Here is a 27679-nt window from a genome sequence, read left to right on the forward strand (position 1 = left end):
CCACGTGGCTGTGATCGTCACAACGTCTACCAAATACATATAGTAGCCCTTGAGAACTGTTTCTACGATCATCGAACGCATGAATGTCATCCGAAGCTGAAGGATGGAACAAAGTGTTGTGGGAAAGGCAGCCTTTTCCTGATAATTACATTCATCCTCACTCTTTCCTCTCTTCCTTGAGGCGGAACCGTTGGTAAGCATAATTTATCTCCAAAACGTGGTACTTAATATTCTCTAAAGCTAACTTCAAGCCGTACACCTATTGGCCACTGGTACTGCTATGCTGTGCGATCACGCAGCACTTAGCGACAATCTTCACATTCCTCGCAGTTTTTGTGAGGCTCAAGGAACGCTGGTTTGATGCCCGTGTCCTGCTATGGGTCTCGATAGCTAGTTTTTTTGGAGGATATGCTCTGTATGAGATCCTTAGCTGTTCTAATCCTGTTCGCGGCGCCTTCACCCGTACGCCCTGCACATCCACCCCCTGGACCCTTCATTGATTGGTTGCATCATCCAGGCTCCAATACGATCAAATCGTCCCTTCTTGTTTTCCTCGCTTTGATGGGATTGTCACCTGTTTTGCGAACTTTGACCGCAGCAACGTCCTCGGACTCCATTTGGGCGCTCTCAGCATGTCTCTTCCTTCTCAACGCGTTGCTCGCCGATTATAGCTCCATGAAACCGGTCCCACAGGAAAGGTGAGTTAGCGCCACATTGACCCTGCTGTCAATTCTCATCTTCCGTGTAGACTAACATCTGTACTATCCATGAATGCCGCGATCTCGTCATCGGTTGTTTTGGCCTCACGACTGCCTGACGATTTGGCCGTCTTTGTTCTTGTCTTGTTTGCTGTGCAATTGTTCGCTCTTTTCCCGATCCTGCGTCATCGGCTTCAGGTGGGGTCGGCAATTTTACCTGGTTACATTATCGTGTAAACTCTGATTACAGGTCACACCACAAGTCGCACAGATCCTCTTCACACTGACCCTGTGTATACTGTCGTTCGCTCTAACGGTACCTTTGTCCGTTTCGGTTGCCTACATCTACGCGGGCATTTCGATCACGGTGACGTTCGTTGCTCCGGGAGTCCTAGTCTGGGCAGCAGAAATACAAAAAGCACGTCATTTCGTCAAGTTTTTTCCTTCCCTGCTAACATGTCTTTCCGCAGTGAGATAAGAGGACCGTGGGATGTTGCAGTTCCGAGACTTAATTGATAATTGGATACTGTTTAACACGTGGAACACACAACGTAGAACCTTACTTCCTAATAATTATCTTTGTCCTCTGCCGAACCTTCCGTCTGCCCGCAGGCGAATGCCACGAGCCAATAGATCCAGGCTAGTATAACGATAGTGAGCCGCCGGCGAGTTAGCGACTTCCCCAAAGGACGCGCGGTATTACGTATGCACAGCCATCAGATAGAGTGTTTTAATCATAAATGTATTGTGCAACGAAGGTACATAAGATATTACATGCGACACTATGCAGCAGACCTTTATGGAGTAAGCGCAATACAGTAAGTAACTGGGATCTTAAATTGCTGTACAAATAATCGTGGTTACATAGTCCACTGGTGACGAGAGAAGAATGATACAACCCCTAGGGATCAAATGAGTGAACTGGTAATCAGTTGCGGAGTATATTTATATGTGCATCATGTCTGCATGTCGGAATCGTCGTGGTGAAGGCGGGGACGCTTCGAGCCGGCCACTACGCCCATTCCGATGCCCCTGGCCTCGAGAACTTCCATAGCAACCTTAGCCGCCCCTTCAGAAGTTTTTTTGGTCCTGGTACGAGTCCGACGGAGTGCTCCAAAAGCTTGAGCTTTGATGACCGCTAGCGTACCCGAGATCGGAGGTGCACCGGGGGAAGGTGACCTCGACTCTCGAGAACGTCCTCTACGGGGTCGGAGTTTTGAATAGGGGGTGGCTTCACCTTCGCTACTCCCCCGTTCGTGATGAGAGCCATTCTCGCTTCCAGAGAACTGAGGAAGGGAGGGTAGTAGTGGACTCGGACCAGAGTTCGCGCGGCGGGCCCCGAGCCTGTAGCGCACGCCATCACCGCCCGCGCTTGGAAGCGAAATATCTGCAGTGCCACCGTGTAAGGTTAAATCAGCACCGTGGGTATTGGAGTGCCTGCGATAATCAAATTCTGCGCGATCTTGTGTGATCGAGCCATCAGCAGGGAATGTGAATTGGAAGGGAGACGTCAAGGACGTGCTAGATGAAGATGGGGGAGTGGATGACGTGGGGGAGATGGAGCGGCTACTGGGAAAGAGATATGGGGTTGTTTCTAAGTGATTGAGCTGAGTCTTCTGCTCTTCAAAAGGGCGGTTTGCATATACATCAGGAGATGTCAAAGTAGGAGAACCTACAAACACTATCAGAAGTCATGAGATTAGCAGCGGAACCATTAACTGACCATTAGCAGACGCAGTCTGGGCCACGTTGTGAGTCCATGGACCGTCCCGGTTGATCGGTTGCATCGGATACTGGTAAGAACCATATCTTGACACTCGGGCGTTTATATGGTGCCCAGCTCCACCAGAGGGTACCTGCTCAGTCTCCACGCCAGTATAAGAAAGTGCAGGAGACTGAGTCGCATATGAGTGATTGGGCGCGCTAGTATACGAGCTGCTGCACAGGGAATTGGACGTCTCGTCGCTGGTCTGATATCCCATACTATCGTCACTATAGTGACCATGCGACGAGGGGGTACGATTGTTGATATTGGTTGGTTGAGAATGAGAAGCAAAAGATGAAGGGAGCGGGGGCAAGTCGTCAGATTCAGGAGCCTGTCCTGTCTTCCTCGCCTGCCAAAGGGCTCTCCAGAACTTTTCGCGTTCACGCGATTCATGTCTAAGGCGTGCATTGTCTTGTCGTAGATCCCCAGCTTCAGATCGCGCTTCACGACATGAATCCTGAAGCTGGAGGACGACAGACTCAAGACTGGTGACTGCCGAAAATGACAAGGATGAGCGATGAAGGTACAATAAGATAGAGACCACCCAACCTGTCTCTTCTAGGGTCGCTATGTAGTTTGCTCGCCTCAAAAACATAACATTTAAAACATGGTCAAGGGAGGGGTATGAGGGGTATGGCTCACCTCTGGCGAAAAGCAGCTTGGGCATCCGCGTTTTTCTTTTTTCGGAGAGCAATATCAGACATGGGGGCAGTAGGATCGTCGTCAACGTCTGCTTTGAAGTCGGATTTATCGCCTGAGGGTGAATGGCCGACGTCGGCTCTATTAGGCATGTGAGTTGAAGGGTTCTACAAGACGAGCTTGGGATGTAAAGGAGGGACTTTGAGACGATCCACAGAAGAGACGACGGTTTAAAATGGCATGGAAAAAAAGAATTCGAATCAAGGGCACGAGGAGAGGGCCGCGGTGTGATCACGTTAAGCGAAACTGTTTACAATTTCAGACTGTCCGTGGGGGAAGTTATTGCAATTCGGAATCATAATATGTTTGTAAATGTCCAGAATCGTAGATGCTGGCAGACGTTTGACCTTCAGGTGATGGGCCGGCTCTTTTACAATCATCCACCTGACTGTGATCCCTTGTGTGATCTGCATTCATTCCCGAATCAACGTACCCGGTAGCAACCCTCTCAGGAACTGGCGTATGTGCGGTCGAACACCCGATCCAATCCTTCATAGGCCGCGTTGTGACGGCCGATTGCACTCTATAGATCTAACTCTTCTCCACTCTTCTCTCACTCCAACTCACCGCAGTGACCGCGATCAACGCACTAATGGAGATTCACGACCCTAAAGGGGCACACCAAGGACATAGTCATCCATCTTTTCGGCTTAGACACGCCGTGTCCCATGAAAATGAGGCCGCGAATGCAAAATCTACGGACCGAATCACCCACCCTCTCGTTACGGTGGTGCCCCCATCTCGGATTCATCCTCAGCTTCCATATCTTCCTCTCCTTCCATATCCAGTATATCCATTGTCGTCCCATCACCGTCAAGTATACAAACAACTCTCCTTCCAACTCTTCCGTTGACCGCGAGGGATACTGATCCGTCTCTGCACGCGGTCAATTGGCGGCGTCTCTTGATCGGGATGGGTTTCAACGAGAGCTGTATCATGCCGTTAGTAAAAGCACCGGTCACAAGGTCTCGACAAAAACATGGTGGTGCACGATACTTACATGCCCCTCGTTCAACCTTTGAAGCACGTTGGCTATCATATCTTTTCGCGCGGGGCCATTTACGTGTCCTTCTGATTGTGTTTGATACTCTAGGGCGCTGTAGTGAACCGTAGCTGCGAACATCGGGCCTTTGACCGTGTTTAATGGAGAGCCAAATGGACATAAATAAGGGCTTGCCTTCCGCTCCTCTGACTTTGTATACGATGACGAGGATTTCGTCGTCGAAAAACTCGGCGTTGCAAAGATGAACATCGGTAACACCGCCGGGGTCATGTCCAACTATGGAACACTCCATAACAGTGACATCAATATGCAGCGGAACCCCAGCGGCACATTTTGCGTAAGGCGTCCGGGTCAAGCAGACTAATTTGTACACATTGAATTACAAAAAAGGCGAAGGAGCCAAAGGCGTAACTCACAAAGGGGCCGCATTTCCGAGGCCAAATAGATCGCGAGATGCTGCAGGTGGTTGTCAAGCTAAAAGATCCAAATTTGGTTGAATTCACTGCACTGTAAAGAGCATGACTCACCTCATTTCGTCGAACAATTCTTTCGCAGATAAATTGACAAGCACCGCTTGAAACTGTTTCACTCGCCTCTACCTGAAATGGCGTAGCACCACCACCTGACACGATGGCTGATCGAGCGGTAGCTTTCGAAACATGCGCGAATACCCGCTGACACCGGACAGCCAAATCATGAACGAGTACCCACAGATTCCTGTCTAGATGTGATTTGTCGGCCGTGGAGACTTTCTAAAACACATACAAACTAATGTCGTAGAGCATACATTACAATTAAGTGAGAAACCTACCGGCTGCCATGATGTTTGGGAAGGATCCTGCAACGCGGTGTGGGCTTGTTCCAGTGCTTCTTCAAGAACTTTGTTAGTATCCGTGTTGTGTCGAGGCAAGCCAAGATCTCCGGGATCAAATTGGGGAGCTGGTCCTGTGAACCACCGGTCTATTTGACTTGTTTTCAGCCCGGACATTAAATAGTGATTGACTTCAAGGATATCATGTTCAGGGGGTGAGCGGGTCTCGGGGGAGTTACCTGCCAAGGCGATTTCTAACATGGGAAATGCGTTACGGGCCTATGCAGCTCAGTAACGCGCTCACCATACCGAAGAAAACTCAGGAAGTGTTTGAATGACCCGAGTTCCCCTCTTGCTTGAAATGCCAACAAATTGGCAATGAAGATGCCTTGCTTCAGCGAAGACAGACAATGAGTAATGTCGTCAGTGTTGAATCCAAACAAGGCGAATTGAGGACTGGAAAGGTGTCAGCACAAAGGTAGGCAACCCAGCAAAATCCTGCTTGACATAAGTGACCAGCCTCGAACTTCTTCAAAAATGATATGTAACCGTTGAAGCGCAGGAACAAGTCGCAACGTAGAGAAGTCGCGCAGTTTAATGAGTGCGTCAGTCACCGTGGACTCCCATTTCTGGAGAGACTGAACGCGAAATTAGCTTTGAACAACAAATCAGTGGATAAATCAACCCTTTCACTCATTTGTTCGCTGGACGATAAGAAATCCGAAAGTCCCTCAGAACACAAACCAGCGACTAGGAGGCCAGTGAGCTCGAGAATCGCACTAGGCTCCTTCTCTGTTGAAGAGCCATGAGAATAGTAAAAATTCAGCAAGGGACAGCATTACTAACGGCCAAATTGGTCACGAAGTCTGGTTTCTAGCAGCTGAATCCATTTTGGGCCAGCTTCTCGTGCTCCAGTAAGTGAACCAGAACCAAACCAGACTTCGCGCAGGTCCTCAATGACCCGCATGACATACCACATCAACTCCCGTGCGGCGGAGGATAGCCTGGCGAAATCTCTAATTCTATGGGAGGCAAGCAACGGTAAGTCGACCGATAGAGGCGCAAACGTGGCAGACAAGAGGTCGGAGGCTGAAACCCGAGGATGAAGTAGAAGTAGCGGTTGCTTCGGATCCTTGAATACTGCCATTGGCACAGTCGATGGAAGTGTACTGATTGGCCCTAGGTAATAGCTCCCGTCCAAGAAACAGTGAAGCTTGCCATTGTCATCGCCTATCACGAGGAGACTGTTCTCGTCTTCTGCAGAAACATAAATCTGTGTCTCTTTTGCCGTCTTGCCTTGTTCATCAATCAAGATCGGAGGACATAGAGAAGCAATAGATGGGTCTGGTAGCAACGATGGCCAATTGCTGATGACTTCAGGTATGGATGACTTCAGCGCGGCTCCCGTCTGCGTTCCTTGGAAAGCAAAGAGGTCGGTGGCACTGAACAAGTGTTAATGAGTCCAGAGTTTGTGGCCTCGGAAGACTCACGTGAACTTGTGATCTTCTCCTCGAAGGGGATCTAGGAGTGGAAGAACTTTCAATATGGAGAGAGCAGATCCTGTCTTCAGTATGATAAGAATGGAGGCAGTGTTAGCATAAACGAATCCACAGACATTGATTTCATTTCTCTTGAAGATATCTGGGATCGTGCTTCTTGGTAAATCGCGGCAGCCCGGGAACCACCAAGCTCCGGTTATTCGATGCTGTTGCTCAGAATTGCGCGACGATGCCGGGATAGTGAGGGAACGCTCAATGCGACCATCTTGCACAGAATGAAGTGTAACGCGGGAGAACCCATGAGAGACAGCGATTGTCTGGCCTGCAGTAAATAATGTTAGATATGACGGCGCATGACCTGCGGCATCTAACCGTACCACAAGGACTCCACGCTAAAGCTGATACACTTTCAATGGAGCTTTCGTCACACTCTACCTCAACGTCCCACTTTTTGGTTCCTTGCATTTTCCATAGAGTCAACCTATCCCTTCCACCAAGGCGGGACACCAGGACGACAAGGTCCTTGTCTGGGCAGCAAGCCGGTCGCAACAGACGACATGGAGATGAGAGCTGCAAGACAGCCAGTGACGCAAACGCGTCGTGCTCCATGTGTTCTGCCTCTGACGGTACGAAAGCAGTCCCCAACTCCATGAAGTGGGGAGGATTCTGTAAACGTCCAGGCACCTGTATTTTCATGTCCGCGTGAAACGGTTGCCTTTTTCTGTCAAAGTTCAGGCCTAGTATATATTGGAAGTAGTCTCCCGACAGCCCTTTATAGATAGTCGTTCCTTCTGTACTGTGTCCTCTACACTTTGCGGTTGTATATTCCTTGGCCAGTTTCCCTTCTCTTCTGGTATCCGTTGTGCTTCCTACGATGCAGATGCCTTCTGTGTGCTGGATATCTGCTTTGGGCACTGTTCTGGCAGTCTACGAAGTCCCGTACGCCGTCTTTTTTTCAGGTTGGACCAATTCCATTGTTCCAAGCTTCTGCCAAGGACGAGTCATCATCCCATTTAAATGTTCTGTATTACACAGTTTTACATTCTTTCGAAGATACTTTCCCCGCCCGTGTTGGTTGTTCAGCTCAAGCTGCAGTTTCCAGTTTCAACACCGGTTGTTCAGGGTGCGTTGCAGCAAGTCACACGATAACACCTCACTTACAACACAATTGCAGCTGTATCATGGTAATGAAGACATCACCTTTTCATGGAGGAGTAACCTTTCCACTCGTTGATTGCGCGAGAGGCATTGGACACGCTCAATGACACTCGTCATGATTATGCACCTCCAATCGTCGCGTATGATTGCGCCGGTGAAATTATCTCACCCCACGCGTATCAGGAATATCTCCAAGACGCACTTGCACAGATCTGGTTCCGCCTCAGTCTGAGTCAATCACCACATATTTGGAGAGAAAAGCACATACATTGCAGATACTATTGACACAATCCAGGTACTGCGGCCCCAAAACAAGTGTGGCCGAAGTTGGCAGAGCGTGTCCGTTGACAATGACGCCTGCCATGGGAGCCGTCGACAGATGGGCCCTGTGTTTCGTGTCCAAAATGAGCGTTTTAAAGGGAGTGTAGCAAGCCAAAGGGAAAAGGTAGGATACAATGTTTCTGTATGAAAACTGCGCACGTAGAGGACTAGTGAATTCAGACTCCCATGCAAACTCTGCATAAGCAGACTGTTTAGAAAAAAAGATCAGAGGAAGTCTGGAATTGGCGCCCCTACGATGAAGTCGGACGAGTAACGAAAAGCGTCTGAGAAACTTCAACGTTTCAACAGCACTCTTGGTCGATCTTACATTCTACACATGACTACGTAGTCTAGTCTATATGATAGTATCGAAGGCTGCAACGTCAACCATTACAGTTGCCCTCTGTACGATTAAAAAAAAAATGCTATTTGTCCCTCCGTTTTCCCCCCTTGCGCTTGCCCATCCCGCCGATTGTGTCTCCCTTCTTGGCACGCACCCCTTCACCCCTTGCTGCCTTCGATGATAAATCCCTGTCAAATGTATTACCACCAGTTCTTGATGCCCCTTTTCTTGCCTTCGTTCTTTTTGAAGCGGGTACGTTTCGGTGGTCTGGAATCCCAATTTTGGCGGAACGAGCAGCCTTCTTTGCGGAACGAATGGCAGCGTTCACAGCACCTGTCTCACCTAATTCCTTGTCGGCTTCTAATGCCATCTTCCGTCGCTTTGCCTTCCTGGTCAGACCAGCAAACTTGTCTCTTTTTGGCTAAAGGGACAGTTCAAAGGGGAGTCGTGGATAATGCACCAAACCTACCTTGGGCTCGTCAATAGCCTTGGGTCTCCCCTTTGGCGTGAGTGCCATTCCACTCTCGTGCTGCTGTTTGCTCGTGGCTAGAAAAACGATGTGAAGCCCTTGTTGATCGCAAACCTCATAAACCTTCACCCACCAACTGCCTTTGCCTTCTCCTTTTCGCTCTGAAACCAAGTTCGAGCAGGCCGAGAGAAAATCTCATCTTGATGCTCGATCATATTTTGTCCTTTCTTAAGTTCCATTTCCGCCTGCCGAATCTATGTTGATGTGTAAATAAAAGCGGTTGCACGACGTCCAACAACCCAAGTTACCTGCTTTTCCTCCTTCTCTTCTTGAAGAATTGTTGCGACCTCGTCTCTCAGAGCCTCTACCCTCTTGACCCATTTGGGAAAAATATCAGCAGGGACAACCCGGTGACGAACGTTATCTTCGCCCGCACTGTGCTTGATGGCTGCTTTGAGCATTTTCCTGTCTCCTTCTCCTACTAGAGTAACTGAGCTACAATGATGATCAAAACACAAACAACGGGAATGGATTAAAGATTGAAGCTTACCGACCAGACTTGCCTGCGCGGGCCGTCCGACCCACTCGGTGAAGGTATTGCGACAACGTGTTAGGCATGTCGTAATTGATAACGGTCTCGATGCCCTTGATATCTAAGCCACGAGAAGCAAGATCAGTCGCCATTAAATAATCTACTTGTGAATCGCGAAATAGCTGCAAAGCTCTGAGACGCTATCCCAGAATCAACGTCTGACATGTAGGAGAGTGGACAAGTGTTGTCTAACCTGTTCTTGAGTGAGGTCGCCATGCAACTCCTCGGCCTTCATATCAAGAAGACCAAAAACAATGCGCATCTGGTGTGCTAGCTTCTTGCTCTTGTAGAATATGATAACGCGCTGTCTGAACGTTCTCTTGCATAGAGATACAAGCAGGGCAGTCCGATCTGCTTCTTTCTCCGTTCGCACACGAACGAATTCTTGGATAAGGCTTCGAGCCGTGGTTCGCTTTGGGTCTACGAACAGGCGTACTGGCTTGTTCAAAGACATCTTCACCAGTTCATCAATAGTGTCAGTCATTGTAGCGGAAAACAGCATTGTCTGACGGGAAACAGGACATGCTTTGATGATTTCGGCTAACTCGTCTGCAAATCCATCGGAAAGCATGCGGTCCGCTTCGTCAAGAACAAGAACATCCAGTGCATCGAGCGCGAAGGAAGGGGAATTGCGCAAGTGATCGATAAGCCGTCCAGGAGTTGCGATGATGACGTCTGGGCGAGTCCTTAAAGTTGCTTCTTGCGATTTGAGGGAAAGTCCACCTAGATATTTTGCATGAGAACTAGCCGCTGTGGAGTTTGAAGGGAACAAACCAACGATGAGGCAAAAGCGGATGTCGGTGTGTGCTGCAAGTTTAGAACCAACCTCATAACACTGCACAGCTAATTCTCTTGTCGGGACCAGCACCAGACACCGAGTCGCTGCTGCATGCTTCCCCTTTTCTCGATATAGCAGCCGTTCCAGCATAGGGATAGTAAACGCAGCCGTCTTTCCAGAACCCGTGACAGCATTTCCGACAACATCTTTGCCCAGCAAAGCAACAGGGATGGTCGCGGCTTGAATAGGTGTTGGCGAAGTAAATCCGAGATTGGCCAACGCCTTGTGAATTGGGCGAGAAAGGTTCATGGTTAGAAAAGATGCATGATGCTCCGTAGGTGCTGCCTCCGAATCAAAGAATGCTTCTTTGCGATCCTTTTCGACTTGAGTCTCTTCCTCTGATTCATCCGAGGAATTCAATTCCACATCAACATTATCACTCTGCTCCTCGTCCTCCTCGACTACGGACTCGGCGCTTTCGTAATTTTCATCGCCGGAACTGGCAAGGGGGTCATCTTCGTCACCCGAACCATCCGTTTCAGGGAAGTCCTCCGCACCGCTGGCATCACTTTCCTCCATACCGTCCTCAGCTTCATCCTCGCTCTCTGGCTCGCGTTTTCTTTTTGACAGTGTCTTGAGTTTGTGTCTTTCGATGATTTCATCTACTGAGACAGGATCCTATGCGCCGATTCAGTGACCAACTACCGCGTGTAGCAGTGATGCTCACTGGCTTAGAAACCTTCTTCACAATATCCTCCTGCTGCGTTCCAAACTCCAAAAAATCGGTGTAGGGATCGCCAGCTACATCAAACTGGAAATCGGGGTCCAGGTGGGCGGCATCATCCACTTGCTGCTTCTTGCTACTTCTGCGTTGAGGCGGTGATTCATCGTCAGATTCGATGGTCATTACGAAGTCCATGACTGAATATAGTGTAGTGCGACCAACCGACAGAGTCCGACAGTGTTTTAGCAGACTATGAAGTCCCTCGGGGAACGATGCTACGAGCAGTTGTGTTATAAAGATCTGGCCTACCGTTGGTGTAACACACTGGCATTGACTTCAAAACTTACACAAAAATGTCACGTGCTCGATCTGAAATTTCTTTTCAGAACTCAAGAGAAGCTAACAAGTTTGACTACAGAGCGTATGTTACACACATTGGCTATAGGTGCAACACGTTCTTCAACTGGTTCAATGGATGCTAAGATTTGCTACTGTGCCTATGGGATGAGTGCGAGGTAGCGACGTAACTTGAACATGAAAGGGTACATTTGCCGAATAACAAATATGATACGTACAGGACGGGGTATCAAATAAATGGGATCAGAGTGACAGATGAATAGAAACAAACTGCAGATACATAAAGGAAAATCCTGATACATGCTGGGGCTGTCTTCACCGTTGCAGTATTCTGCGAAGAATTGTTGCGTCTCTTTGGGAGGATGTTGAATGTTCGCGTGACATTGTTCGAGGCAGCGTAGAGCGGAAGGGTTCTTCAACTAAATCTGAGTCCGGAAGGGGCGCCATTCGAGATGTTTGCATCTGTGTAGAGTTAATTAAAGGAGGGTAGGAGTTTTCGGATGAAGACGCACATCTTCCGACATGACATATTCGTTGAATATGACCTTCAGTATTCGATCTCGTGACGGCAGGCAATAATCTGGATTTGTTTGACACTGTATCTGGCAGTGGGAGGTGGTTTGAATAAACCGGCCAAACATATTAAATTTGCCCCAGTGGATTTTTGTAGGATCTTCCAGATTGACATTGGGGTTCCCTTCATGGGCACGAATAAGGTCAGACATATGGACCTCCCTAATAAGAGGCAAAGATCAAGCTATTTGTCATGAAAGTCACCGCACTTACAGCGCTGGTATACAAGCGCCTTTAGTGTTTTTGAGCGCCATACGATAAGCCTGATGAGCTCCGCGATGTTGAAGAAGAACATCCCAAGACAAGAGATTCTTGTAGTGATCCGGAGTCTTGTTTTTGAAAATCTCCATGGTTTCATCGCCCTGGAAAGTAGAGTTGTTGATTCCAGCGACAAAAGCACGCAGTGCTGAGTAATTGTTTAATGCGCGGAGCTCATGCGCGATATCCACGAATCGTTCTATCTGCCTTGCGCGGTGCCTCGGTTTGTCGTGACATAGTATGAGGGATACCACCCTGGAGAAACCATTAACCATCTTTATCATTGGCGCCACTCACCCACGGCGACTTACCAATCGGCAAGGTGATTGGAGATAGCATTGAATCGAGATATCGAGTCCAACTCAGGGTCTTTGCGTCCGGGCATGAGGGTATATTGCAACCAGTGCCGTGGCTGCAAAAGGTCGTCATGATCACGGCAATCGCAATAGTGGTCGATGCTAACCTCGATATCCATGAATAACTTCGCTTCCACTCGCGTGATCTCCTCCGCAATCGCGGAGCAATCAAAAGTAGCCAGAGTCTGGGCATTACTCCTTAGCTTGTTCAGGAGATCCTTTGGAGACATATCTTGAGCATCTCCTTGGTTGTGACTCGAATTCACCGGTATAAATATCTTCGCGCTAAGCGGCAAGCTTGACTTGCGTTCCCTGACGCTCGCTGCACTAGGAAGGTTGTCATTCGAGCGAGCCACCGACGAATGGCTCGTAGAGGGTGATTCGATCTCAACAACCAGTGCTTCCTCCTCTCCGTCTGATATGCTGTATGGGTCCTCGCTCTCGTCCACAGGATTTTCGGATTTTAGCGCCCAGGCCGCATCCGTGTCTGTGATGTTGGGAAGGTGTGAAAGGAACGGGAGGAAATCGGAACCATAATGTAGGAGGTATGTTTTCCCGACGATCGACCTGACCAGGGCGTGTAAGGCGCCAGGGGCTCCCGGAACGGCGAAGTCTTGTGGATACGTCCGGATCCAGGTTTCAAGTAGGTGGCATATCCTTCAAATCAACCGGCATGTTAGGACGATAGCTTTTCATATCGCAAAATTATGATACCTCATCTGTGCGTAGCTCGCAAACATCGGATCCCCAGTCAAATTGTCGAGCTCTCGCATTCGCTTCTGCATAGCCAACAAAATACTGCGAGGGCTTGCAAATCTTCGGTATGTGAGAAGGAAATGCGAGATAAATGTTGGATCTACGATCAATGCTGTGAATCTTGTAGTGCCAACAAGTCAAAAAGGGCAAGCTTACCATCACCGCTGACAGCAAGGAATAGTAATTTATCAAGTAACTCCTCCAGGGTTGCATATTGTCCTGAGCGACTAAGTAAATATGATGTTAGCAGCACTAGTTCGAATGATTGCAAACGACCCACGGTTCCTTGTCTTTGCTCACGGGATGATCAAAATGGCCGTTCTCAGTAACATTCAAGGAAGTATCTCTCCCAGAAATAAAGGAGCTGAACGACGAGGCATTTACGCTTGACGACCCAACAAAGCTTGTGACACTGCGAGCATTCGATAACTTTCGCTCAGATGATTCTCGTAATTTCGACATCTCGTGTGTCGAGAGGAGATCTGGAGTTGACCGGGCACGCGTTGGAGAGATGGCGATTGGCGGCGGAGATGATGGGAGTGTAGAAGTGGGCGAGTGTCGCAACGAGCTACCCTGGTCTTGGGACATGATCTGTGTAAAAGTTGTGGAAGAAAAGACGGTGGATGTGGCTGCTGATGCTGATGCTCGGGCTTCCCAAGTAAACGGTGAGTGGCGAACATCTGGTGATGCGGGATTTCGAAGATCAGCATCTGGAAGTCAATGACAGGGTTTAACACCACACTCAGATACCACTCTGTAGACTCACGAGGACCTGGCAAGATAGATACTATCAACCAATTGAATACTTTCTTTATCCTAGCTCTCCCTGCTTCTCCCAAGTGATCAACCTGCACCAGGCCAACATCGTAGTTTTTCAACAGGTTCGAAGACTGTCCAGGATCGACAACGATATCCAGGTCTGTCTTCAAGGCCACCACTATGGTCGAAAGCTTCAACGGTCGTATCCGCCCTTTCGGAAATGATTGATAAAAAAACCAGGAATACGAGAAATGCAACATACCGAGGAACTCTTCCACAGGAGAAAACGAAGTCTTGTTGGCAGCATCATAACACACGACAACCCCACTGACGGGTGGAAGGTTTTCGTGCAGGACCTTTGCAATGTCTAACTCATAGATTACCACGGGGAAATCGCGTGGTATCGCCCAGTCAAAGTGGCGCGTGTCTTGAGAGATTGCAGTCAGATAAAACAAGATGGGTACTGAATATGAACGTACAACGGAAAGGAGCAGGAGAAAAAGTTCCACTCGACGACGCAAATAGTGCCTCAATGTCCGATGCTCCATGTGCTTTAGCATCCTCCGAGATGAATGTCGACTTGCCACAACCGGATAAACCGACTACTGCGATGGCTATTTCTTTGGACAAAAGCTGGACACTCAACATCAGAAATTGAGCTCAACAGGTGTGGCGAGTGCTCACAGAGGGTTGTAGGGTATCAATCGATAGATTTCTACCTGAAATTGTAGTGGTTTGCAAGCCAAGGCTGTCACTCCTTGCGCGTCCTGACGTAAGATTGGCCAGCGCAGGGTTACATACAGGTAGTGAAATAAGCGATGTTGTTGAATGCAAGCGGCGGGTATCATCAACAACCTGAACGGGCATGCGTGGAGGGAGATTGAGATCGCCTGGACGGGGAGCTGTTCGGAGGTGATCTTTGCCCTTCACAGAGCCCCGTCTGCCTTCACTTGGTCGCTTCAGCCGTTGGAAAAGCTCGGCCTCCCGCTCGTGCTCTATGCCGGAATCACGACTCTGATACACCGCACTCACACTCGCACCGCGACTGCGAATAGACGGTTGAGAAAGAGTGGGTTCGCTACGCAATAGGCCATCCTGTTTATGTGTCCTAGGCACCTCGAAAGTGGAGTAAGTGTTGCCTCTATCAGCTCGCGAACTGCTTGTTCTCTGTGACGTTTCCCTATCATAACCAGCAAATGAATCAACAGAGACTGATTTGCGCAAGGACTGGGACGAGGGGTCGGTTGAAATCGAGGATGAGAATCCGGAGCAGCCCGTGTCGAAAGGAGTGCCACGAGGAACAACAAGAGTAGATGAAGTAGAGGAGAAAGAAGCCTGGGGGGATGTGGACGATGCAGACACAGGTGCGATTGGATCATGTCCCAGGTCGAGGTAAGTGTTTTTATCGGTGTCGCCGGGCATCTGAATTGGTGGGAGGGATGGTATGGCGGGTAGACAATGGCTTGTGTTGGTCGTTGGTGTAGTCATGTCTGGTAGTCGTTGAGAGGTATGGAATTACCAGTGGATCATGAACACAGCGGCTCGAGCAGCCTCAGTAGAGCCAACGTCTAAGTAGAAATAACGATAGCTTAGCCTAGCCCTTGAAGAATTAGCCTCGATTAAAGGTGTTGCCTGATATCGCTGTGGGCAACGTCGAAGAAGGGCTAGCGAGAGCAGAAGCGAAAACGAAGGCACAGAAAAAGTTTCGTGGTTCAAGATGGGGGACGGTTTTTAATTATGGGAATCGATGATCTTACACACAGGCGCTCGTCACTATCGCCGTCGCTGGTGACAACAAGGGTCATTTCATTATCATTCCTGATATACTACTACATAGCTCATGTCTCCCAGAGTTCTACTCGTCGCAAGTACTTATTCTTCCTTCTCAAGTTTTTTCACTGACTATAACCAATGTCAATCCAAAGAATGATGACGGCCCCCCAGGTCCCCAATCTCCATACATATATGGGCTTTATCGTCATCTCACCACAAATCTCAGTAAGCTTTCAGTGAAATCCACATGCATGAAGACGCTTGCGTCCAACTTAGTGACATTAAACCAGGGTGGGATGTAAAAGTAGTCGTGCCAAGCTCCCAGAAATCGTGGATCGGTGAACCTGAACAATCCTATTCAAGCTCTCGTGCTGATACACCTCTTGCAGGGAAAGCGTTTCACATTAAGGAAATCACGAAAGGAAAGTATTACTACCCGACGGAACCCGGTGAGTGATATTGTTTGATGAGAATTACACCGTAATTGAGAGGTTGTTGGAGACGGGATGGGAGAGGTGTCATCAGCTTCGCGTCCTTTAAATGAGGGTGAAGTTGCCGAGTGGGTACTGCTGGACGGTGTATGTAAGATTTCTACTCTTGACGCAAGCTCATGACGTATGCTCCGTAGACCCCCGCAACCTGCACCAATATCGCACTTCATAACCTATATCCCGGAAAAATCGACCTTGTGGTCAGTACTTTCAGCTGCTCTCTGTGATAACTCTTGAAGTCTAATCCATATCGGTATGTAAGATCTCGGGGCCAAACCTTGGCAGAAATTCCTCTGGTCTGTACTTTCTCTTCGCCATGTTTGAACCTTCTGTGAACAAATCATGATTATCCAGCCGCTTTCGCCATGTCGTCTGGAACCATCGGTGCTGCAATGTCGTCGGCGCTATCTCAGATCCGTTCCATTGCAATTTCATACGGCACTGTTCTCCATCCCACCCCAAACGAACTTTTTGAACCCGCAGATATCCTCTCTGGGCGGATCATTCAGTACCTATGGGATAATTGGGGTAAAGACGCTGATGGAATACGCAACGGAGAAATCGACATGTACAACGTGAATGTTCCCATGATAATGGAACTTCTTAATCCCGAGGGCATAGATGTCCATTGGACGCACATGTGGCGTAACTCATACGGGCGACTTTTTAAAGCAGTATCAGCTCGTGACGCTACGAGCACAACGAGAGACGTCCCCGAAAAGGCCCCGGACGTGGCGGGACAGTATCTCACACAAGAAAGCGAACCTGGAGGCGATGTATCCAAAGATGAACCTGCAATGCTAGTGTTCAAATTCTCCCCTGATTTCCAACCCCTCATTACACCTTCGGTCGGTTCTCTCCCAGTTGGCTCGGATGGTTGGGCCATCGCTAAAGGCCACGCGAGCATTACTCCGCTACGGGCATGTTTTGCACATGTAGATCATGACCCTGCGGCAATAGGGACAGAATCTCTGAGGATCTTGAAACTTTAGAGTACTCCAATTCTTTGATATCATTTATATCATCAATGCAAGCGAGTCATGAGGAGAACTTTAGGGGTGCAAGGTCTATCAACAGGTCCCCGTGTCACTGGCCTCTGATCGTCCACAATAGCTCGTCTAATAGTTTGTTACGTCTCTGCTTGGACAGCCAGCATCTTAAAGCAAGACATGCACGATGTGTAAGAATACTACTGTAGAGATAATCCAACCAGTCATCAAGTTCATGATTGGATGTGTTCGGATTGTGCTCGACGTGCCGCCGTTTTCTATCCAAGCCTGTTTGTAGACACTGAGCGAGTTGATGATCCAAGAGGCATTCTATGGGGCCAGTTGAGACAAAGAAATGCAAGAAAGCAATAGGATCTCACAACAAAATTAGCCGGATCCATCAGTATGCTCTCGCAGGTGCCAGGACAATCTGTTGTAGCGTATGAGTTGCCGGCCCAGTCACCTGGTTGGTCCTGATAAATCGCTTCAATCTGCACCTCAGTAATGAAGCCTCACCACAAAACGTGATGTCTGCATTGTCGGTGAGCAATGAGGATCTGAATCTTATCAAAATACTCACCAAATATGATCGAGTGATTTACGAAGTAGTTAGTGATATCACACGACTGGGTGGACAATTCAGCGACAGGTTCACCCCAGTTGGATGGGTTTGGTTCTCCCTGTGAAATATCCAGAGGAATAGCTGCACGGTAAAATGACCCTGTGGGGTGAACCGGTTTAGAGTCTCACAGTACTGTGAGGTTCACGAACGTACAAACTGCGATGCCGTTTTCATCCCATTTCATAGCAAAGACACCGCCATTAGCCTCGTCAAATAATGGGCCATATGATGCGTGGCTCCATTCTGTTACACCGCACCCTGCGTTGTAGTTGATGAACGCATTGCATTGAAGGTTATCCGTGCCATTTGTTTGCTTTAACAATTATCCCACCACCTCTCGTTCATGGTAAGACAGGACGCACCACAATCGTCCCAGTGAAGTTGGTATTCTGGGTTAAGTTGCAACCTAGAGTTACGTGAGTTGTGGAGCAAGTAGCTAGCGAACTCGTTCGCTTACCAGGAGCAGTGTGCCAGGTGACTTGGTTGTGTTCGTTGTCGTGCACACCCTCGATGATGTCTATTTCACCAGTCTTTGATAGAGATTATTGAGTGAGAACGCAAAGGTATTTCAGGCTTACATATGGCCATGGCCCATCCCCAACCGTCCTGGCTATATCGTCAGACTCATCATCCAACCTTCGCGTAGCATTACTTGCCAAAATGCAGGCCAAACACCTTGATTAGAATAATTAAATGACATCACTGCATTGAAAGAAAGTTGTCGCACCACAACCCCATGGAGCCATGTCCAGATCCAGTATGAAGAGACCCATATTGTACTGAGCCTGACTTGCTATGCGGACACTAAGAGATCAGATTAGTCTCGGCGTACTCACCGCACTGATGTTTTTTTGACCTGCTTCTGTTGACCCCATATGCTAGCTGAGTTGTATTGTCGCCCCGCATGATGACCTGGTTGGAGGAGGTTACATATGCTAAGCCGTCGTTGAATGCCGTCTGTTGGTCAACAAAACTATTTCGAATTTTAAGAATGAAAGAATCCCGTGCGACAGATAGACACGCACGTCACCAAACCACTGAACAATTCTCACTGAGTGTTGAGTACCCCGAAAATTAAACCAAACATTACTTTGTAGGATCTGGACCAGTGTAGAAGTCAAATGTACTGCAGCACGTCAGCTACCAGCACCGATTGAGTGATCTGGTGGAGAAACTTACTCGAAAAAAGTACTGCCCTCATAGGTATCTTGAATAACCCACAGTATAGTGGATCCGTTGGGCGCAGTTTCTCTCTTCGTCGGTATTGTGGTCTTTGACCATTCAAAGCTGCCTAGCGACTCAACTCCAGACTTCCAATTAATGTTGTTGAGAATGCTTGGGAAGGCCATAGTCTCCGAAAGATGTCCGTATAATAGGCAAATGATTGCATGACGAAGTTTCAGCATGCTCGGGAAGAGGAATGTAATTCAAAGAAGACAAACGGGGATTTAAGGTGCGGCGTACGAACACAATAACATTGGCAGTTGCCACTAGCGTAGCTCCAATAAATTTATAGATGTGACTTGGATGTGGCCAAATGAATTACCGCAGCAATCATAAGCCTCTCACAGTGCCATCATGCTGGACACGAGGCGAATGTCTGTCACATCACTAATTTAAAAAATTGTTCTGCATCAATGATGACGCGAACGGTTGGCTGACCGTCTGCAGTTACGTGCCGTGATATGCCAGTTTGCAACTGCGGATTGGCAGCATGATGGCCTTAAGGTTAATTATGTAGAGTTCACAGCCCAAAATTTCCCTTATAAGATCATCACTGAAAGTCTTGTACAACTGGTACGATACACGTGAATTCTGTAGTTCATCAATGCCCCACTCATTCTCTACCCCAATCTCATTGTCAACAACGTCTGCAACAATAACAGACAGGCAACTACGACGGATACTGTGAGTGCCGTAGCGGTGGCTTGACACCACTATTTTCGTATGCGGGGACTTGCACTGTGCATCGTGGGCTTGGATGAAGTACAGCGGTATGTGATCGAGTTTGACAATACTATAGGATACAACGGGAATGAGTTCGGCCATATTGTCAAAGACCAGTCTTCCTTAGACAGAAACTTAGACCACGACGAGATATGTCTTGTTGCAAAACCATATGGTACAGCGCAACTTTCTGGACGAGGACTTGTCGAGAAACTTGAAGGAAGCAACGTTAACGAGCGATTGGATGCAGAGTAAGCACTAATGGGAGTTGTAAAGAAAGTCAGAATCGAATCCTTACTTATCAATGACCAGAAGATATGCTTGACGAGCGGCGATCGAGGTCTTGACCTCTGCCAAGGGAGTTCAGTGTACCTCATTCGTTTTGAGATCCGGTCGTCAGACTGTTTCGAAATAGGAACAGGGAGATGGAGCAGGGTCGGAGCCAGGGCTGTGAGTTTCGGTGTCAGTCGCGGACAATAAAAGCCAATAGAGAACTGATACTATCCAGTTTGGACGTTGGTTCAGAATGACCGTCAAGGGCCGCCAATGACCAACGACCGTATCAGTTGACTTTGAAGAAAAGCCAAATGCAGAATAGGCTTTTACCACACACTACTCGAAACTTGAATGGGATCGATTCCGAGCCGCTGGTGCAGCTGCTAAATTGAGGATAGTCCTAAACCTTGGAGGAAATGTACCTGAAAATGGTAGGCTACACGTAGAACTGTACTGTGCAACACGAGTCAGCAGTCCAGTGATATTTAGCAAAAGTTCAAGTCATTGTGTGCCTCACGATGCAGAGTCCCAGACCCTCGTACTCACAGGGAAATGATAGCATAGGCGCAGATCGCCGTTCCCGCCTGCACTGAGACACTTTGCAGTAGGCTCGAGGTTGGGTTCAGGCTGGGTGTTATTTCCTTTTTTTTCTTTTCGCCCGGGCCCAGTAATGTTGACGGAAGACTGTCATGGTAGGTGTAAAACATTAGCTTGGAATTTGACATGGGGTGATAATGGTTCATCAACAAGAAGCTAATTCAAAATGACCAACACACAATCATTTTATTCGTGCCTCCGAGGCAATGTAGAACTTGGAACAGCTTGACGGTTGATCTGGCTCAGGGTTTACATCGATTCATCAAAACAAAAGACAAATTACTATTGCCTACCACCAGTTCGTGCATCCCTATATCTCATGCATCGCATATGAAGGGGGTCAGATTTCGCCAGACTTATGAGGTAAACATTGTCAAATCATGCTTGTTGGCCGTCAGTGGTGATGTAGGGGCACATGTATCCTTTTGGCGAAGCTTCATGGTCATACAAAGCATAGCGAGTATGAAGTAACATAGTGGCAGAACAACAGAAAATACGCAAGTGAATCAGCGGTAACGACGAAGAGAGAGTGTGTTGTGCTTTTTCCAGGTTGAGCGAGCAGGAGCGTGGTTGTGACGATGGCCCTTGCCCAATCCCCTGTTCTGCAACGAGCATCAGAAAAACCCTGAGGACCTTGAGTGATGAACGGACCTGTTTCCCAACGCTGGTGAGACCACGGGCTTCGCGGCGTTTGTGCACTGGCTTGGTAATCCAGTTGATACGGGGATCCCGGCGAATCTACACCATAATTCGTCCTTGTAAATATAATAGACGGAGTAAACCTCGGGCTTACAGCTTTGTGGTTGGGATCCACAAGGATAACTTCGAAATACTTGTAAACGCCGTCCTGGTTTACCCAGTATGAGTTCAGGACTCGCAGGTTTCCACAACGCCTTCCAACACGTTCCTCAGCGGTACTCCTGAGACTGCGCTGGGGCTTCAAGTGGTTGACACCCTGACGAACAGGCTTGCCGTTGGTGGCACCTGAAAGATGAATTGTGTGTATATCGAACGGACGTGTCGGTCAGTAGCTTACCCTTTGGAACTGGCTTTTTGCGGTTACCACGACGGACGCGGATACGGTAGATAACGTAGCCCTGCTTGGCCTTGTATCCCAAACGACGGGCCTTGTCAGGGCGAGAAGGGCGAGATGCACGATGAACGACTTTCAATTGGCGGTATTCCCAGCATCTAGAGTACGAATTCAGCAACTTTCGTCATTAATGTATCACCAGCATCAGGACTCACCGGACACGGAGGAGAAAACGCAGTACATCGGACTGCTTTTTTCTGTACAACTCGCTGATGTATTTGTATGCGCCCATGTTGCACGCTGCAATGCAAGATGGTTAGTGACTCGGTAAGTCAACATACATCCAGTCAAGACAAAAGCATCCATCAATTTCCATTCGGATTTCTCCAAACTAGAGTTTCTGACAGCGATGCAGATCTCTTCCAGCATAGCTGCATACGACAACAACACGGAAACATACCTCTTGAAAATCTTGACTCGGGGACGACAACGACGTCTTGTTTGACGACTGGAGGAGTGTATTCGGGTATTGCCGTTGTACGTCGGATTATGCCAGCAGCCTGCCTCATTTAGGCGACCCTTTGTGATTTGCCAATTGGCGATTCCTTGTTTCCTCATGTGCTTCTTGTTGTTGTCAATCGTTGTATTATACTCTAGCCTGTATCAAGGTTTTTCGGCAACGTGTTGATATATAATGATTGCTATCCTCAGAGGGCCGTCCCAACATCCCCCCCACGTATATTTGCTGCGAGGTCAATATGTCTTACAGAGCTACAGACGACTTGCAAGGCTACCTTAAGGACGCTGTTCTACCCCGACTGAAGCTCATGCACAAACCAGAGTTGACGTTTCAACAGGGACATAAGAGCCGCAAAAGAACGCTTACTATTCGTCGACGACATCGAAATCTTGCTAACATAGTTTTCCTGGATTCTGCGTTTGATAAACTTGTTAATGATTGTAGGTTTGCTGTTAACAATAAGCTTCGCGAGCTAAACCCTTACCATCTGCAGGGATCGAGGAGCATGTGCCAAATCGCTCGCTCTGTCTGTACGATGAGGACCGGCAAACAGGCGAGCGGTTTACAGTACGCTCCTCGCATAGATTCAATGTTCCAAAACTGCTGCTTCCTGCAGCATCGGATATCAATCGGTATGTAAACGATTACCTGGAACATGAGGTTCATTTAACCTTGCTATCATCAGAGTGTGTGATTGGTTGGACAATTTCCCCTTGCAAACAGTTCAACGAGTTTTTCATATCATGTTTCCTGCAACGAAAGATTGGGGGTTTGTCACGCTTGATGATCATAGCTGCGATGACGACAATTTCAAGAAATTTCACTGGACAGATGTCAACCAACATCACCCCGATATATATGATTTATCTGTAGTTGTTGCCTGCCAACCTCCTTGGATATTGTCCGACGAATTCATGTGGCAATTCACTCAACTCAAATCGGTACGTACTTGGAACACCTGAGCCGTGAATACGGAACATATTTGGTAGCTTCCTGAAGGCACTGCGCGCCCGTTACGTGGGAAGGAACGCCTTTGGGGGAAGGTAAGTGCACATAATGCACATTTCCCAGACTCTGAAGAGATCCTTTAGTTATGGGACACCTGCGTCCACAGTCAAACCCCCTTCTTCATTCTGACTTCATACCAACAGTGGGCTTTTGGTATGTTTTCACGCGGTAAGATCTGCCCCAAGCGAGATCAGAGAAAGGAATTCATCATGGCTTGATAGGTTGGACGACAGCATTCATTTCTCCTGTTATAGACGCCCAATCACGTTCTCCGACCGTTATGCATGCGTTGCTATATTGGCTCGGCTCGGCTCTCCGTGCCCCTGGTGGTTTTGTACAACCGGTGGAGGTTGGCGTTGAAATATCCTCATTAGGAATGACTGAGCTAAGTCAGTCAACAGGTTGCGGAACCTGTTCATAACATCTTCTCGGATGATGAATCCGAGCTACCAATCGCTGAACCGGAAAAAGAGCTAGAAATCGCTCCTTCTTTATCGAGCTGGAGCGGCACGAGTGATGGTGAAATATATGATACGTCGTGCCTTCATCATTTGAACTCACATGTTGAGCAGAACCGGCATCCTCGGCTGGAGCTGCAGGTGCGGTAGCGCTCGATGTTTCAGATAGGGGAGTGGACGAGCCATACGGCCCAGATCTTCTCTTTAAAAAGCCAAAGGATCCAGCCCTCATCTGGGAAATGATCGAATCATGGAGGAAGAAATTACCCGCCAAGCGTACCGAAAACGAGAGTTTCCCATCTCCAACTTTCGCAACGTCTGTCACACTACTCCCTGATTTGCTTGACGTTTCTGCGACATCAGACACCTCGGATGAAACTGTCGGGGTGCCTTGTGGACACTGGTTAATGAGTGCGCGTAGATAGTGGCCCAGGACGCTGGGAGAATCTTACATCTGGAAACAAGTATCTAAACACTAGCCATATGGACTCTTATATATCTCTTTGCTGTTTCGACCGGAGCCTCAACCACGCAGTGCTCAAAAACAATACCCAAGCACTGCCAACAAGCATGGCGCAAAGACACACAAAAATCCGGCCCCTCCTTATCTCCGAGTGTCCACGAACCCCTTGAGGAGGACAAGAAGAAGGGAAATAACTGGCCCTAGAATTTGCTCTGGGCCGGCGACCGAGTAGAGGCTTTCTTGGGTCTGGAGAAGACAATGGTCCGATTTCAGAAGCCAGTATATCTCCTTCGCCCCCGGTGAAGGTCGACTCTTCTTCTGATTCACGTTCGGCATCTTCTTCATCCCCGACCACGTTCGCAAGAGTCTCTGCTGCTTGCCTCCGCCGGTGATCAAGATGCGATAGACCGATGATACCTAGCAGTTGCAAAAAATTGAAACCGAAAAACACATTCAACAACTGCTGGGTCGTGTACTGATAGCTTTTTGGGGCTCGTTGATGGGGCGATGCACCGTCCAAAACAAGGCCAGCTATGGTTTGGAAAATCGTCGCGCCTGTTTGTTCCATCTGAAATGTCAAGTCCATAGCTCAGATAAGGACACTGAACTGAATAAACGATTTACGCTTTTGTGGACACCCAGAGTAGTTGATACAAACTTAAACGGGACCAACTGAGGGACCAAGACCACAAGGAGTACTAGAACACGTCGCATGAATGATGGTTAAAAAGTGCGATGCTAACTCACAAGGGGAGAAGCCAATGCCAGTGGCAAAGGCAGCAATTGCAGGGGAAGGCGTTCCCGTCCATGATGGCGGCAGAACAAGCCATGCGTATCCAAGCAACGTCAATACAGATGACAGCATGAACATGCGAAGTACAGCCTGTGGATGCTTCATCCGGTCCACTATGAATCCGGTCTAACGTGGTGTCGGTCAAGATTATGGAGCAATATGAGATCCGCTTACGGTGGGATACAATAGTATGCTCCCAACCAGAAGGTAGGAAGCTTGTGTACTTGCATCGTTCTCCGTCAATCCATATCTCTTTTCAAAGATGTTGCTAAAGAAAAGTCGCACAGAACGTTATGAGTCACGAAAGATGTCCTGGTATGCAGACTCACGCTGCCAGATGGGTGAAAGGGGCCCATATAGTGCCACAGAGGATGTTTAGCCCTATGTAGCTGCGAAAGGTCAGCATAAGTCATGAGTTCTAATCTCGTCACGCACGCCCAGAAGATATCCCCAAGCTTTGGAATATCTTTGAACCTGATGTGGCGTTTTTGTGCAACTTTTTCCAGCGCCTGAGCCTCGGAGATATCATACAGGGAGCGGCGCCTAGCCTCGCTTCTTATCTCGGAAGCCTCTAGCAAAACAGTGCCAGAACCTCGTATAAGCCACTTTGAGGATGCCATGTAGACCAAGTTGATGAAAAGGGAAAGAGCAGCTAGAAATGTGGACGCGTAGAATGGTGCATGACGCCCAAAACGTTCCGCAAGAGGGAGTGAAGTTCGCGCCGAAATAAATGACGCCAATTTTCCAGCTACAAGACCCAGTGCCATTGAGACACCGAGCCCGTGCGATTTAAAGAATCGCACGATAATGGACTCTTGCACAACCGCAAGAGGACTAACTCCAAATCCGAACACGAACAGGCCGAATGCCATCAATCGAACATCTCCTTTTATGTCACCCGCCAGTAGCAAAACTTGACCTAGAAAGGGATGAGAAAGTGCATAGCATGAACATAGCATGAACAAATACTACTTGCCAAAAAATATGACACCAGTAGCAACGATACTAGTGAGCGTTGTACCAAGTTTACTCGCCATCAGGCCCCCGACCAGAGGTGTCCATGTACTGTTTAAACTGAATGCAGAAATCAACAGACTAAATTCCGTGTTGGATGTGTTAATCTCTCGCGCCAGTCGAGATTTCAGTGGCCCTAGTGTGTATGACGCACTGTAAGATGGGGTACAGTAGATATTAGGAAAATATGGAGGGAATGTACGAATGGAAGGAAAACGCACTAGTGGCTACCGACGCTGAGAGAACACGCACACAGTAGAGCCAACATCCGAACAATGGATGCCCTCGTTGGAGAGATAGCACCCCCACTCTCTATAAGCTCCTCATCACGCGGTCTGGTAGAGGCAGAGTTTATATGTGATTCCGTGTAGCTGTGATTTGGAATCGAGATGTCAAGTCCAGGACGGTGGCCAGTCATTGTGTTGAAGTTGTGCATTAGATCGCCAACGCTCTTATCTGATAAGCTTGGATGACGTAACCTTGACTCCACAACTTTCGACCCCAATTCGACTCAGACCCTAGTTCTGAATTGCAAATGGTCGCGTCTTCTATACTATCACTATCTGGTTTATCTGCAAGTATTGGTTTGCAAGCATACACGCCTGAAGTCACAGAAAGAACCGGGACTGTGGTTCGGCCAACTATACACCCGGGCCGTAATTTGACACTGCCATACGTAATCGTAATCGCTTAGATTGACTCGATGAACTAGACGCACGGACGTAAGTAGATTCAATTAAAACCACATCGCACACTACTTCCAAAGTCCAGTCCCTGTTTTATAAGCAATTTCTTAGACATAAAAGCTTGAGTTCTGGTAAGGGCGGCACCCATTATCAACTTGTCACATCCCCGGCTTATACTCTGCACTCACATATCCTCGCTTGCTCGTTCGTACCCACATGCATGTCGCAAAGAGCGTGAGGACGCAAAGTCCGAACAGTACCCAGCCGACTGCTTCGACTGTTAGCGTTTCTCGACAGCTGGACACACTTAGCTCCTGTGGTGCATCGCATGGCAAGACCCCGTTAACGGACGCGGAGCTATTGGCTATCCAATTACAATCGCCCCCACTCCGCGTGTTGTGCATCATGCCAGCTGCGGCGCCCTATCCACCCGGGTTAAACTGTTGGTTTTTATACCGTAAGATGTCTTACCCAAAGTGCCGAAGTGATAGCAAGCCAAACGATGGAACTTGCTATGCTGGCAAGAAGGTGCACAGCACCATCAACAATCCACAGCATATAAGCTGCCCCGAATAATGTGGTCCACACGGCGTTGAACTCGAAGAGTATTAAGCTGAATGCATCCTATATTAGCAGGACTTCCTTTCGAGGTAGAAAGCAGGCTTGCAGTGAATGATAACGAGCGCTAGGCCAATTACGACTCTCGTTTCCAACGCTAATAAGGTAGGCAGTGAGGCCCAGCTCAGCCATAGCACACATAGTGATGAGAATGAAAAGGAAAGGGTGGTAATGGGCTTTGATGTAAGCCATCGTTCAACGGTGTCAAAAGAAATGAAAGAGAGTCAAAGCTTCCGAATGGTAAGATACGGGTTAGAAGTAAGAAGGGTAGACCAAACTAATAGTAGCCATCCTGGACCTTTGCGCGCGTTCCATTCGTGGCCCCCATGCAGCTGCGAGACATGCGAAGAACACGAGGGTGAGTATTGCCGGATGTGTTCAAGTACCGCACATCTTATTCGGGCAGGCTGTAGATCAAAACGTGTCTGCAGCAAGTTAAATGTCACATGGAGAGGAATACTCACCAGTGCAC

The 27679-nt window shown here is 48.3% G+C and overlaps 12 protein-coding genes across 12 annotated transcripts; 4 read left to right on the forward strand and 8 right to left on the reverse strand.

Moving 5' to 3' along the window:
- Positions 1–83: 83 nt before the first annotated feature.
- Positions 84–1214, forward strand: BJ212DRAFT_1259989 (phosphatidylinositol N-acetylglucosaminyltransferase subunit C; the record flags this gene model as incomplete). The annotated part of the gene is made up of 6 exons (XM_041330074.1): positions 84–189; positions 241–462; positions 518–684; positions 708–896; positions 949–1128; positions 1173–1214. 6 exons carry the CDS (start codon positions 84–86, stop codon positions 1212–1214), a joined length of 906 nt encoding a protein of 301 aa, XP_041199206.1.
- Positions 1215–1500: 286 nt separating this feature from the next.
- Positions 1501–3347, reverse strand: BJ212DRAFT_314695 (uncharacterized protein). The gene is made up of 3 exons (XM_041342895.1): positions 3106–3347; positions 2422–3047; positions 1501–2370 (listed from the first exon to the last, which is right to left on the reverse strand). Exons 1-3 carry the CDS (start codon positions 3252–3254, stop codon positions 1655–1657), a joined length of 1491 nt encoding a protein of 496 aa, XP_041199207.1. The 5' UTR covers positions 3255–3347; the 3' UTR covers positions 1501–1654.
- A 95-nt stretch (positions 3348–3442) lies between these two features.
- On the reverse strand, positions 3443–7084 carry BJ212DRAFT_1510601 (anaphase-promoting complex, cyclosome, subunit 4-domain-containing protein; the record flags this gene model as incomplete). The annotated part of the gene is made up of 13 exons (XM_041341641.1): positions 3443–4091; positions 4163–4259; positions 4324–4525; positions 4582–4639; positions 4669–4917; positions 4977–5230; positions 5281–5432; positions 5484–5614; positions 5662–5768; positions 5823–6418; positions 6467–6540; positions 6592–6797; positions 6853–7084. 13 exons carry the CDS (start codon positions 7082–7084, stop codon positions 3885–3887), a joined length of 2565 nt encoding a protein of 854 aa, XP_041199208.1. The 3' UTR covers positions 3443–3884.
- Positions 7085–7231: 147 nt separating this feature from the next.
- Positions 7232–7789, forward strand: BJ212DRAFT_313753 (uncharacterized protein). The gene has a single exon (XM_041342893.1). The coding sequence runs from the start codon at positions 7350–7352 to the stop codon at positions 7707–7709; it is 360 nt and encodes a 119-aa protein (XP_041199209.1). The 5' UTR covers positions 7232–7349; the 3' UTR covers positions 7710–7789.
- A 590-nt stretch (positions 7790–8379) lies between these two features.
- Positions 8380–11055, reverse strand: BJ212DRAFT_1259991 (DEAD-domain-containing protein; the record flags this gene model as incomplete). The annotated part of the gene is made up of 8 exons (XM_041330075.1): positions 8380–8718; positions 8767–8843; positions 8900–9020; positions 9075–9261; positions 9317–9498; positions 9552–10081; positions 10133–10814; positions 10864–11055. The coding sequence occupies 8 exons, from the start codon at positions 11053–11055 to the stop codon at positions 8380–8382; spliced, it is 2310 nt and encodes a 769-aa protein (XP_041199210.1).
- A 114-nt stretch (positions 11056–11169) lies between these two features.
- BJ212DRAFT_1317194 (ras guanine nucleotide exchange factor domain-containing protein) lies at positions 11170–15670 on the reverse strand. The gene is made up of 12 exons (XM_041334242.1): positions 14604–15670; positions 14399–14552; positions 14182–14346; positions 13927–14130; positions 13441–13870; positions 13317–13387; positions 13119–13260; positions 12512–13061; positions 12360–12460; positions 12004–12303; positions 11730–11952; positions 11170–11679 (listed from the first exon to the last, which is right to left on the reverse strand). Exons 1-12 carry the CDS (start codon positions 15405–15407, stop codon positions 11533–11535), a joined length of 3291 nt encoding a protein of 1096 aa, XP_041199211.1. The 5' UTR covers positions 15408–15670; the 3' UTR covers positions 11170–11532.
- Positions 15530–17509, forward strand: BJ212DRAFT_313563 (sure-like protein). Its single transcript, XM_041342892.1, has 8 exons — positions 15530–15783; positions 15845–15917; positions 15983–16030; positions 16082–16141; positions 16194–16270; positions 16321–16383; positions 16446–16479; positions 16538–17509. The coding sequence occupies exons 1-8, from the start codon at positions 15760–15762 to the stop codon at positions 17173–17175; spliced, it is 1017 nt and encodes a 338-aa protein (XP_041199212.1). The 5' UTR covers positions 15530–15759; the 3' UTR covers positions 17176–17509.
- On the reverse strand, positions 17341–19143 carry BJ212DRAFT_1259993 (glycoside hydrolase family 16 protein; the record flags this gene model as incomplete). Its single annotated transcript, XM_041330076.1, has 13 exons — positions 17341–17502; positions 17553–17635; positions 17689–17703; positions 17753–17893; positions 17948–18107; positions 18157–18200; positions 18252–18324; positions 18373–18417; positions 18447–18469; positions 18522–18598; positions 18651–18767; positions 18885–18920; positions 18974–19143. 13 exons carry the CDS (start codon positions 19141–19143, stop codon positions 17341–17343), a joined length of 1146 nt encoding a protein of 381 aa, XP_041199213.1.
- Positions 19144–21120: 1977 nt separating this feature from the next.
- On the reverse strand, positions 21121–21939 carry BJ212DRAFT_1258266 (ribosomal protein L15e; the record flags this gene model as incomplete). The annotated part of the gene is made up of 5 exons (XM_041329926.1): positions 21121–21216; positions 21266–21352; positions 21408–21598; positions 21651–21805; positions 21863–21939. The coding sequence occupies 5 exons, from the start codon at positions 21937–21939 to the stop codon at positions 21121–21123; spliced, it is 606 nt and encodes a 201-aa protein (XP_041199214.1).
- A 466-nt stretch (positions 21940–22405) lies between these two features.
- BJ212DRAFT_1475317 (uncharacterized protein) lies at positions 22406–24058 on the forward strand (the record flags this gene model as incomplete). The annotated part of the gene is made up of 8 exons (XM_041339218.1): positions 22406–22607; positions 22661–22799; positions 22853–23108; positions 23157–23210; positions 23259–23343; positions 23397–23524; positions 23577–23694; positions 23748–24058. 8 exons carry the CDS (start codon positions 22406–22408, stop codon positions 24056–24058), a joined length of 1293 nt encoding a protein of 430 aa, XP_041199215.1.
- Positions 23964–26517, reverse strand: BJ212DRAFT_315347 (major facilitator superfamily domain-containing protein). Its single transcript, XM_041342896.1, has 9 exons — positions 26125–26517; positions 25866–26056; positions 25325–25808; positions 25219–25278; positions 25064–25157; positions 24844–25015; positions 24721–24794; positions 24086–24664; positions 23964–24023 (listed from the first exon to the last, which is right to left on the reverse strand). Exons 1-8 carry the CDS (start codon positions 26337–26339, stop codon positions 24125–24127), a joined length of 1830 nt encoding a protein of 609 aa, XP_041199216.1. The 5' UTR covers positions 26340–26517; the 3' UTR covers positions 23964–24023; positions 24086–24124.
- Positions 26518–27602, reverse strand: BJ212DRAFT_315378 (uncharacterized protein). The gene is made up of 4 exons (XM_041342897.1): positions 27257–27602; positions 27061–27202; positions 26778–27011; positions 26518–26717 (listed from the first exon to the last, which is right to left on the reverse strand). The coding sequence occupies exons 1-4, from the start codon at positions 27397–27399 to the stop codon at positions 26697–26699; spliced, it is 540 nt and encodes a 179-aa protein (XP_041199217.1). The 5' UTR covers positions 27400–27602; the 3' UTR covers positions 26518–26696.
- Between the last annotated feature and the right edge of the window lie 77 nt (positions 27603–27679).

Source organism: Suillus subaureus (assembly GCF_016647635.1).
Source record: "Suillus subaureus strain MN1 chromosome Unknown BJ212scaffold_2, whole genome shotgun sequence".
In the NCBI taxonomy this organism is placed as follows: domain Eukaryota; kingdom Fungi; phylum Basidiomycota; class Agaricomycetes; order Boletales; family Suillaceae; genus Suillus; species Suillus subaureus.

Excerpts from the sequence above, each read along its gene's own strand:
- BJ212DRAFT_1317194 (XM_041334242.1), bottom strand. The coding sequence starts at position 15,407 with ATGACTACACCAACGACCAACACAAGCCATTGTCTACCCGCCATACCA. Across the intron at positions 14,131-14,181 it reads TCCTGTGGAAGAGTTCCTCG|GGCGGATACGACCGTTGAAG; the intron begins GTATGTTGCATT and ends CATTTCCGAAAG. Across the intron at positions 13,261-13,316 it reads CCTTGCTGTCAGCGGTGATG|ATCCAACATTTATCTCGCAT; the intron begins GTAAGCTTGCCC and ends CATTGATCGTAG.
- BJ212DRAFT_313563 (XM_041342892.1), top strand. The coding sequence starts at position 15,760 with ATGTCTCCCAGAGTTCTACTCGTC. Across the intron at positions 16,031-16,081 it reads CTCCCAGAAATCGTGGATCG|GGAAAGCGTTTCACATTAAG; the intron begins GTGAACCTGAAC and ends CACCTCTTGCAG. Across the intron at positions 16,384-16,445 it reads CCGGAAAAATCGACCTTGTG|ATCTCGGGGCCAAACCTTGG; the intron begins GTCAGTACTTTC and ends TCGGTATGTAAG.
- BJ212DRAFT_314695 (XM_041342895.1), bottom strand. The coding sequence starts at position 3,254 with ATGCCTAATAGAGCCGACGTCGGCCATTCACCCTCAGGCGATAAATCC. Across the intron at positions 3,048-3,105 it reads CAAGCTGCTTTTCGCCAGAG|GCGAGCAAACTACATAGCGA; the intron begins GTGAGCCATACC and ends TATGTTTTTGAG. Across the intron at positions 2,371-2,421 it reads CCAGACTGCGTCTGCTAATG|GTTCTCCTACTTTGACATCT; the intron begins GTCAGTTAATGG and ends TAGTGTTTGTAG.
- BJ212DRAFT_315378 (XM_041342897.1), bottom strand. The coding sequence starts at position 27,399 with ATGGCTTACATCAAAGCCCATTACCACCCTTTCCTTTTCATTCTCATC. Across the intron at positions 27,203-27,256 it reads AGCGCTCGTTATCATTCACT|CTTAATACTCTTCGAGTTCA; the intron begins GCAAGCCTGCTT and ends GGATGCATTCAG. Across the intron at positions 27,012-27,060 it reads CTATCACTTCGGCACTTTGG|GGCGCCGCAGCTGGCATGAT; the intron begins GTAAGACATCTT and ends CCGGGTGGATAG.
- BJ212DRAFT_315347 (XM_041342896.1), bottom strand. The coding sequence starts at position 26,339 with ATGCACAACTTCAACACAATGACTGGCCACCGTCCTGGACTTGACATC. Across the intron at positions 25,809-25,865 it reads TACTGGTGTCATATTTTTTG|GTCAAGTTTTGCTACTGGCG; the intron begins GCAAGTAGTATT and ends ATCCCTTTCTAG. Across the intron at positions 25,158-25,218 it reads CCTTTCACCCATCTGGCAGC|CAACATCTTTGAAAAGAGAT; the intron begins GTGAGTCTGCAT and ends ACTTTTCTTTAG.
- BJ212DRAFT_313753 (XM_041342893.1), top strand. The coding sequence starts at position 7,350 with ATGCAGATGCCTTCTGTGTGCTGGATATCTGCTTTGGGCACTGTTCTG.